Below are 10,311 nucleotides of genomic sequence, written 5' to 3'. Positions count from 1 at the left end.
TTATGGAAAACAGCGTGTTCACTTCACCTGCAACTTAATTGGGTGAGAACTAATTTAATCCCCCCCTTTAATACGACCAAGGAGAAATCCGTTCAAACTGAAAATTCATGACAATTTGAATCATGGAGAGATATGAAGAGAACTGACTGGGGGGGTAGCGGCCCAATAAAAAGGCTAATAATGTGATATCTATATATCTCGCCATGCATATATTTGTATCCTTTTTTTGGGGGGAGTGCGCAACACTTGTGGTCTTTTATATCCCTGTGCCTATTTTTTTGAGAATGTAAACAAACAATAAAAATTAAGTGAATGGAAACAGACTTTAGGCAAACTCCCCTTCCTCCTCCAGCTTTATTGATAGTTTAAAATTACATTTCTATTTTCCAGGATTTCAGTTTCTTTTACCATCTGACTTTAAAAACTGATTACAAGCAAATGAAACTCAAAAACAGTTGTCTAAAGTGATATAGTATACAAAAACAACATCTTGATTTCTGTGAAAACATTTCTCTGCAGCTCCTGAATAGCTTACGTTGCTATATTCATTGATGCATGTTCTGGGTTTTATTCATTACTTCCATGTAAAGGAAAAAAAATAAAAAAGTATTCCAGACCTTTCCTTCACCTGTATCTCTGATACTCAGTGGCCGATTTCATCGGATTTGTACACATGGCCACTTGCTGACATTGACGTGTTTATTCTGCCTTAGCCTAATACAGATGTGGTTGATGTTAAGAACAGCCGAGGTCAGACAATGAGACCGTCAAAAAGTAAATTTGCAGAAGATTTAATAAATTCTCCCCAGTAGCAGTCCGCCCTCTTACGCAGGTGCTACCATAAACCTGAGAAGGGTCTACTGGTCTGACTCAACTCTTCCCATTCATTTAATCCCAACTCACCAGTGGCATGGAAAGGGGGTTCTTTAACAAAGCATTATACATTAACACCTCTACCAAACTAAACATAAACATTTTTTTTGTAGTTAAATGCAGGAAGTCGTTTTTTCCACCCTTTCCTCCTTTTGCACGTCAAGTAAAGCTCACTGGCCTGGGACTAGCTCTATCTGCCAACCTTTGGCCAGTGAAGAGGATTCAGAGAAAATAATACAACCATCAATCAGAAAAAGGAGGGGCGACAAAGGAAATTTAAGCTGTAGCTTCAATCGTGCATTCCCGTGCAAGGTGCCCCGACTCCCCACAGCGGTAACAGTTGACTTCACTGTCCTTGCTGCAGTTGATGGCTACATGTCCAGTCTCGCCACACCTATAACAGAAAGGATCAATAGTAAGTTACTCTCTGGGTTATGGCAAAGCAGGCACACAGGTCTAGATTAAGCATACATAGCCATTACACCATACCTGTAGCACTTAACTTTGGTGCAGTCTTTCTGGATGTGACCAAACTCTCCGCAAGAATAACATTTCTGCTCATCAGCACGGTCGCAGTCTCGAGCAAGGTGACCTGGCTTGCCACAGTTGTAGCAGCACTGCTCTCTCTCCTTCCTTGGCTCCTTACAATCCTTTGCAATGTGCCCGCCTCTGCCGCAGTTATAGCAAGCTAAACACATAAGTAACAATTAAAACTACAGAATTCTGTAAATCTAATGCATAAAGAACATTGTCGGATGTCACAGGAAGTCTGTGGGATAGATTCAATTAAAGGCAGAAGCCATTGGAACCCAGTGCTAGTTAACTTCAGAAGGCCGATTCTGCTCACAGCCTATGGGGGTAACTGGTAGATATTTGCGCAACCCGAGATGGCAACAGCTCACATTGTATTCCTATAGTTTGGTTCTTCATTACTTGTGAAAAGTGATGCAATTTGACAGATTTCTATAACAATTGTCCACCCAGCACAACGCCATAAAGTTTATCAATGCGAATGGATGGGAGACAGAAGATCAAAGCTCTCAATGGAGACGTGCCAGTGAATAGCATATTGCCGTGTTAAAACAAGATATATACCAACTGCCACACAAGCATTCCAATGTGTACGACATCACATGATCAGGAAGCTTACCATGGCGTTAGTGTGTCAAGGACGGTATCTGTTCACATGGTCGACAGTCATTAGGTCGACCACTATTGGTCGACATTGACATGGTCGACATGGACACACGGTCGACACATGAAAAGGTCGACATGAGTTTTTTAACTTTTTTCCTTTTGGGGAACTTTTCCATACTTTACGATCCACGTGGACTACGATTGGAACGGTAATCTGTGCCGAGCGAAGCGGTAGCAGAGCGAAGGCACCATGCCCGAAGCATGGCGAGCGAAGCGAGCCATGCGAGGGGATGCGGTGCACTAATTGGGGTTCCCAGTCACTTTACGCAAAAAAACGACACAAAAAAAGGTTAAAAAACTCACGTCGACCTTTCCATGTGTCCATGTCGACCAATAGTGGTCGACCTAATGACTGTCGACCATAACATGGTCGACCATTCATACCGGAACCGTCAAGGACACCTGTTTATACACACACACTAAGATAAAATTTCATAAAAAGCTTCCCCATACCAGATTTGAATTTTTTCCCCTTGCAATGTAAACAAGTGATAACAGTTGCATCAGATTAGGTAATATTTCCACCAGGCTATATAATCAGGGTGCCATACTTTGCCCTTCTTGTAAATTAAAACAAATGTGCCTTGCCCATGCTGCAACTAACTACTTCCTTGGATCTCTCAGACCTGCCTTCCCCCAGTATTGAGCAAACCGCTGTTAACCTGGCTCAAGTTAACAAACAGCGGAAATAAAGCCTGCAACTCCACGGAGAGCTTTGTGGTTCGCATCTGCACACCTGATCCCCAGCAGCATCACATGGGATTAGCTGAACCACACAGGAATCAATTCCACTGCCATGGCTCCCTCAAGAATTCTGCCCTTGGAAGGAGTATGCCAATCAGCTGTCAGACCAATCTTTGTGATTTGCTCAATCGGTTACAGGGAACAAGAGGGTGAAATTAAAAATAAGGGAACTATAGCTGCTCCTAATCATCCCTTATGTTTGGCTCCAGACACTCCTCTTTGCTTACAGATCTGATGATCAATGGAGGGGGATGTGGGGTAAAATGGGGGCACTACAACATGGTGTGGCATAACGTGAACTAATGGCACTGCAATCAGTCTCTTTACAGAAAAACTGTGCCATGACAATTTTAGCATCTTGTTCACTGTACCATGAATTGAAAAAGGTTATAAAGATCTAGCGTAAAGGCGGGTACACACTAGGCGATTCGGAATTGTCAGCGATGGACGACTATCGTTTCTAGTGTTCAACGATATCGTGCATACACACTTTTTAAAATGGGGTGGTGTTAATCCATGTACACTCACAGTATAGCAATTATACACTTACACATTACTGTAGAAGTAATTTGATAACCAGCATGTGATGCCTTTTCCAACACATTAACTACATTCACAGAGCAATGTTCCCAGATTTATAGTCTTGCAATTAGCACAATGCCAGCCTTTTCTATGATTCAGTCTGCTAGGACACAGGTTCTCAAACTGTGTCCTCAGGACCCCACACAGTGCATGTTTTGCAGGTAACCAAGCAGGTGCACAGGTGTATTAATTACTCAGACATTTTAAGAGGTCCATAGGTAGAGCTAATTATTTCACTTGTGCTTCTGAGAGGAGACCTACAAAACATGCACTGTGTGGGGTCCTGAGGACAGAGTTTGAGAACCTGTGCACTAGGACATCCAAATAAAGGGCTGACAAATATGTATTAGAGCCAAATAAAGGTCTGACAAGTTTAAGGACAGAAACGAGTCGCCTTCCCTTCTACTTTTCATTGACGGCAACAAATGGCAATACTATAATCCAAACAACTTGCATGTGCAAGTCTGAAATGGGAGAAAGCAGGTAAGACTAGAAGAGAACAAAGGGGTAGTACAGATAGTGTATTGGTTAGCATTACTGCCTCACAGCAATGAGGTCATCAGTTCGATTCCCACTAACTGGAGTTTATATATTCTCCCCGTGCTTGCGTGGGTTTCCTCTGGGTACTCCGGGTTCCTCCCACAATCCAAAAATATACATGTAGGTTAATTGGCTCACGACATAATGTTTATATACCCACCATATTTGCCATCACCGAAGTCTGGAATAGTAGAAAAAAAAAAAATTATAGGCGGTTACAATTTTGTTGGAATCAGGAATGTGAACTTTGCGAAAATATCCAGGCCAGCTTATCTCCCATACATAACCGTTTGCTATAGCAAACAGCTAAATTTTATTATGTTTTGCCAAATGGTGCGGTCCCAATACAAGCACATATCGGGTAAATGCATCATACACTGCAGTGGTGAATTAAATCTAATTTGCTGGTAGTTTTACAAAGTATATATTGTGATAACTTAAATACAGCAAAATACTGTTTTCGGTTATTAAAGACAGAACTTGTAGCTAAATTAAGACACTCACCATCCTCTTGAAGATCACAATCCTTAGCAAGATGGCCAGACTCTCCACAACGGTAACAAATGTCTGGAAGTGATGAAGAGATGAATTGGAACCCTATAGTGAGAAAAATAACCAAAACAAAAAGATTAATGAAACCACAATAAACTTGTTGCTGATGGCAATAAAATAATGGCTGAGTAAGGCATAAATGTAGAATATATAAATGATTACCTCTTGAAGAGTTGAATCCACCACGTCCACGTCCTCTTCCACCACCACGATCACCACCACGTCCGCCACCACGTCCTCCACCAGTAGGGCACTCCCTAGCCCAATGACCAGAACGGCCACACTTAAAGCACTCGTTGCTGCTCATGTTTTCAGAGATAATTTCTTAAAAATAATAAAAAAAGTCAAGAAATTGTTCTGAGCAAGTTTATACAGGTTGAGTATCCCTTTTCCAAAATACCACATTTTTGGGTCCCCTACTGAGATAGAGAGATAGAGAGATAGAGAGAGAGAGAGAGAGAGAATATATTTATATCATCCCAGTAGGGGACCCACAAATTTGAGATTTTGAATAAGGGACACTCAGAAATGCTTTTTGTAAACATGAAAGAAAAAACAAAACCCACCACACAGGAAGGGTTGACCACAAAAGCGACCTAGTAACTATGAAGTAATGATGGGATCAAAGCTTTTAAGATACCGCAAACATACAAATAAATTACTTTGTGCAAAAGAATTAGGTTCTAAATACATTAGAACTTTCAAAAAAAAAAAAAAAAAAACTTTTAATAGTGAAATAATTTCTTCCTATGTGCACCAGATCTCCAAGCCAGTAAACCTATTTAAAGGACACAGGGTGGAGTATTTGTGACCTAATATGGATATATTCAGCAGCTTAACAGGTAGAAAAACAAGGCCATGGGGGGTATGCAACTAGCTCCGTTTTTTCGCCTAGCCGAAAAAACAAACACAAAACCGGAACTAATTCGACCCACTATATTAATTTGCGGGTAATTTCGTCCATTTTTAATAAATTTTCGCCCATGCCGTTTCACCTTTGTTTTGTAGGCGCATTGGCGAAAATGGCCCCAAAAACCGGCGAAAACCACTTGCAGATTCGCCAAAACCCGTGGATTGGGAGCGAATTCGCAGATCCACTTGTTTTTCGCTAGTGCCGGCATTTTTCATCTAGGCGAAAATCCGGCCCTGCTATTACATGGGGCGAATCTCCATTCGCCCTAAAAATAGAGAAAAAGCTCAGTTTTTTCACCTAGGTGAAAAAACTGAGCTAATTGCATACGCCCCCATGTATCTTACATTTTGTCAAGGTATGAGAAAGTCTGTAAAGAATTGTGTAACTAATAGATGCTTTTCCAGGATTTAACATATTTCAGTTTATACAGAAATGGAAATACCAGGCGTAATAGCGAAATCGTAAAAACCTATGAAAAGCATGAGCATAAGGAATTGTGTCACTGTGGCTGTCTGTAGACATGCATTATTATTGTCAAAATGTGCAGTTATTCCCCTAAATAAGACTTGCATATGTACTATGAAGTCAGTTAAAGCCCCCATACATCTGCAACAGACTACCGTAATTTCATGATACTCCAACTCCTGGCTCGGGGGAAATGGTAATATTCAGCTTTAAAAACCTTGATTACTCGATCGGCAAGTCTGGGATTTTAACATGAAGAAATTCCCAGACCAATCACCGAAGGCCGCTCAAGGCGCATTTCTTGGAAACGGCAGGGAGATGTATGGTGTAACCTTAAATAATCACCAAAGTGTAGCAAACAAGGGTGTTTCAACCTAGAAAATAAAATGGTGTAGTGATGTGTACGTAACGGTTCGGCCTACCCACTCCAACACGGATTACATCTCCATTACCATTGCTACCAGTAGCCATACAGATACTAATGAAGACGCGCCTTAAGCTTATGTCGTTTCCGGAAGGATCACTCTACAAACAGTATTTATTATACCAAGTTTCATCACAGTCTGAAACGGTCAGACTGAAATCTGTGTTGATTTGATGTAGAATGAGCCAGTGTGCACCTGGCTTTAAGATAGGTACGCACATGTTTCCAACCAAAATCGGAAAGACGTATCGCTGTGTGTACACCCCCACCGATCCCACTGTAGGATGCGATAACGCCCAGTTGGCCATGCTGCACAGCCAACTAGGTGATATCACATACGGTGCTGTTCAGTGTAATGAAGCAAGGAACAAGATGTTGTTCCGTCCTTCATTACATCGTTCTGCTGCATATTGCAGCAACGGCCAGCATATCATCCGAGTAAACATCGCTCCAGTGTGTACCCGGCTTTAGAAACCACCGGAGTCTACAGACGACTTGTACCACATGAATTAATTGACCTCTTCTGTACAACACCATCTATTGTATCATCCAGAAGCCTGGCAGATGGTAGAAAGACAGTACCTTACCAAGTTTCATGCACAAATTACAGGGTGGGTACGTTACATTGGCAGTCATTAGATCCACAGTTACTAAGGTGGCACCGGAATCCAGACATGGGTGTAATTGCTACTTAAGAGCATTTTCACCATGCAGCAAGTTATAATACCTGTACAGTGAAATTGCTCTAAGTGAAAGTGCTGAGATCTCAGGACTAGCATTGCCATGAGGACATAGTCACTGTGGGTTGTGTCTATGTTGCCTTCGTGCTAAGGACCTGGACGTGACAAAACGAGAGGGCAGGAGAGCACTTCCGCCCTTACAGCATTTAAATGTCTCCTTCGTTCTCAGATCGTTTGGGGCAAATGTATTTCTCTATGCAGCATTAGACGCTCGCCACGCATCGTGCTCGGTGTCTCGCTCCGCTTTGCTCCGTTTCGGTCGCCACACTTTACTATTCCAAATAGATTGTGACATGGACCCACCAGGGGGTTATGGGAAAGGTCCTTAGCGCGAAGAGAATCTAGACGCTACCCACTGTGGACCTTGAGACTGCCGTCCGTAAATCAAAAATCAGATCAGATGGTAGATGAGAACTCATAGCGCAACATAGGTTAAAATTGTCATTTTCAATCACTAGCAGCAGCTACCATTATAGCCAAAAGGGAAGAAATCAGGCAGCTGCAAGACAGTATCATACAGTACTTACAGATAATGCATGCTTTGTTTTGAAATTAAATCCCAATAAACATACCCATGCTTTGTGCATTGCAGCTGGACCTCAGATTAGATCCCAATAAATGTACCCACGCTATGTGCATTGCAGCCGGATCTCAGATTAGATCCCAATAAATGTACCCATGCTATGTGCATTGCAGCTGGATCCTAGATAGCAATAAATTCTATTTCATGTTGCCCTTACTCTTGCGCCAGGCAACCGGGGCCCATTACACATGGGCAGGGAGCTCACTATGAAGGATCTATAGTCTGGGCATCAATCCTGTAGGAGAGATCAGGTGAGACAGTCATAGAATACCAGCCAGGGAACCCCCACCATAAAAGGAAGGGACGCTTCGGCCACTCAGGCAGGCTCCCTGCATCATAACGCAGCCCAAGATATAAATAGCAGCCAGCAGCAGTGGGGGCCCCCCGGGGCATGAGAACACGTGGGAGGCCGCAGCATGCACACAGGCCCATGGACCAACGTATCCGGGTTTAGGGTAAATGAGGCCGTGTACATAGCAGAGCGAAGGCCCAATCCTGGGAACACCCAACCACTGCGAGTTCCAGGCGGTGCTCGCTGCAGAGGCCTTGTGCCGCGCCCCCTCACCGGAGTCCAACGAGCGCGACCAGGGGCCTAGGGCTCCTCTGCATCACCGTAACCAGACCGAGCACCGCGCCATCAAGCTCCCCACTCCCACCATGTGCTCCGCGCCCCAAATTCTCTATCCCCTCCACACCCAGCTCCATCACTCACCAACCGGCCGATGTTTATCCTCAGGTCCTCTCCGCTGCGCCACACGCGGTTTGCACACGACCCCAAAGTGCCCGTCGAGAGTTGCGCACGGCGCTCCCAGTCCCAGCAACTAATCAGCGACCGGGACGCGTAGCCACTGCCTCACTCCGCACCAATCGGCAGCACCGTACGCAGCACACGGACACGCCCAGTGACAATCAAGGTAGGCTGTTGCTTGTCAATCAGAACGAACCATCGCGCACTACAAAATGTGGGTGTTCCGTCACCTATAGGCAGAAGAAGGCGGACACTTGCCCAAATATGATCAACAGCAAGCCCGTATGAATCGTAATAATAAGCTACAAATAACAACCGCGCTGTCTGCCACAAGTAGCACGAATAGTGTCAGTGTTTTACTGGGTGTATTTTCCTGGAAACCCCTCGGTCGGCGCGTCCGGTGAGCGAGTGTACAGCGTCTCCCCCAGATGGTACATTCCTTCCACATGATGCAGGCCGCCGCCGCGCTGCTGGGAGGGGGAGGCACTTCCCGCCTTCTGCGTCTGATCTGTCATTTTCTCTCATCCAGGCGGGGCCGCCATTTTCTACTCGTCTCTAGTTCGCTCACTGCTGCTGCTGCTGCTGCAGGGGAGAGCTGTCTTTATTTAGCAACGGTGTAATCTGTATGAGGCGTACCCAGCACATCAGCATGGGTAGTTTAGTAGGGGTCTCACCAGCTGGCTCCTGTATCTAGTGCACGTAACTAGCATGACAAACACATATACAGTATGTATTACATACATACATACTTGTATGCATGCGTTCATAGATAACTGAGGTGCCCAGCGCAGAATAGGCTTTTCCTTCTACTTACTAGCATGCAGCATTATTAACATTACCTGAACTCCTAGTTAGCCCAGCAAAAAATATTAATACAAAAATCTAACATCCTTATAAGTGGGAGTGGAGTAGCTGGATGATGCAATTATGTGTTTAGGTGCAACTGCTGGAGGCTATGGTGGTCATTCTGAGTTGATCGCTAGCTGCCGTTGTTCGCAGCGCAGCGTTCAGGCTAAAAAATGGCATTTCTGCGCATGCGCACGTGCGACGTACTATCACAACGAACGATGTAGTTTCACAGAGGGTCGAGCAATGCTTTTCAGTCGCACTGGCTGCTGCAGAGTGATTGACGTGAAGTGGCCATTTCTGGGTGTCGACTGACCGTTTTCAGGGAGTGTTCGGAAAAACGCAGGCGTGGCAGGGCGTGTTTGTGACGTCAAAACAGGAACTGAACAGTCTGAAGTGATCGCAAGTGCTGAGTAGGTTTAGAGCTACTCTGAAACGGCACAAAAAAACTTTGTAGCTGCTCTACGTTCTTTTCGTTCGCACTTCTGCTAAGCTAAAATACACTCCCAGTGGGAGGCGGCATAGCGTTTGCATGGCTACTAAAAACTGCTAGCGAGTGATCAACTCGGAATGACCCCATATGAGCGTTAAGGCATATCATACTTCATTTATTTTCTCTTACGTCCTAGAGGATGCTGGGGTCCACTTCAGTACCATGGGGTATAGACGATTCCGCAGGAATGGGCACTTTAAGACTTTTTCTAGAGTGTGAACTGGCTCCTCCCTCTATGCCCCTCCTCCAGAACTCAGTTTAGAAAATGTGCCCAGGCAGACTGGTTGCACTCCAGTGGAGCTCTACTGAGTTTCACTGAAAAGACTTTATGTTAGGTTTTTTATTTTCAGGGAGACTGCTGGCAACAGTCTCCCTGCTTCGTGGGACTTAGGGGGAAGAAGTAGGAACCAACTTCCTAAATAGTTTCATGGCTCTGCTTCTTGCTGACAGGACACCATTAGCTCCTGAAGGGTACTGAACACTAGCTGCGGCTATGCGCTCACTCCCACAGCACGCCGTCACCCCTCTAACAGAGCCAGAAGTCAGAAGGCGCGTGAGTATTATTACCGGAGATCTGCAAGAGGGACCTCTGGTCATTGTGACGGCTCAAG

At 44.6% G+C, this 10,311-nt stretch overlaps 1 protein-coding gene across 4 annotated transcripts; it reads right to left on the bottom strand.

Annotated features, from left to right (window-relative positions):
• Positions 1 to 324: 324 nt before the first annotated feature.
• Positions 325 to 8,429, bottom strand: CNBP (CCHC-type zinc finger nucleic acid binding protein). 4 transcript variants are annotated; one of them, XM_063940794.1, is made up of 6 exons: positions 8,326 to 8,429; positions 4,651 to 4,812; positions 4,441 to 4,533; positions 4,097 to 4,117; positions 1,363 to 1,561; positions 325 to 1,267 (listed from the first exon to the last, which is right to left on the bottom strand). In XM_063940794.1, exons 2-6 carry the CDS (start codon positions 4,793 to 4,795, stop codon positions 1,150 to 1,152), a joined length of 576 nt encoding a protein of 191 aa, XP_063796864.1. In that variant the 5' UTR covers positions 4,796 to 4,812; positions 8,326 to 8,429; the 3' UTR covers positions 325 to 1,149. The 4 variants fall into 4 exon arrangements, with proteins under 4 accessions (XP_063796864.1, XP_063796865.1, XP_063796862.1 ...); XM_063940795.1 differs by lacking the exon at positions 8,326 to 8,429 and adding an exon at positions 7,771 to 7,793; XM_063940792.1 differs by lacking the exon at positions 8,326 to 8,429 and adding an exon at positions 7,603 to 7,731.
• Positions 8,430 to 10,311: the final 1,882 nt, after the last annotated feature.

The sequence above is a fragment of the Pseudophryne corroboree genome, chromosome 9 (genome assembly GCF_028390025.1).
Source record: "Pseudophryne corroboree isolate aPseCor3 chromosome 9, aPseCor3.hap2, whole genome shotgun sequence".
NCBI lineage: Eukaryota > Metazoa > Chordata > Amphibia > Anura > Myobatrachidae > Pseudophryne > Pseudophryne corroboree.
The sequence above is the reverse complement of the archived record's forward strand: the minus strand, read 5'-3'. Positions and strand labels throughout refer to the sequence as shown.

Coding starts and splice junctions, on each gene's coding strand:
- CNBP (XM_063940792.1), bottom strand. CDS start 7,669: ATGCACATAGCGTGGGTACATTTATTGGGATCTAATCTGAGGTCCAGC. Junction 4,813..7,602: donor CTGCAATGCACAAAGCATGG/GTATGTTTATTG, acceptor ATTATTTTTAAG/AAATTATCTCTGAAAACATG. Junction 1,562..4,096: donor CTTCGGTGATGGCAAATATG/GTGGGTATATAA, acceptor TTATGTGTTTAG/CTTGCTATAACTGCGGCAGA.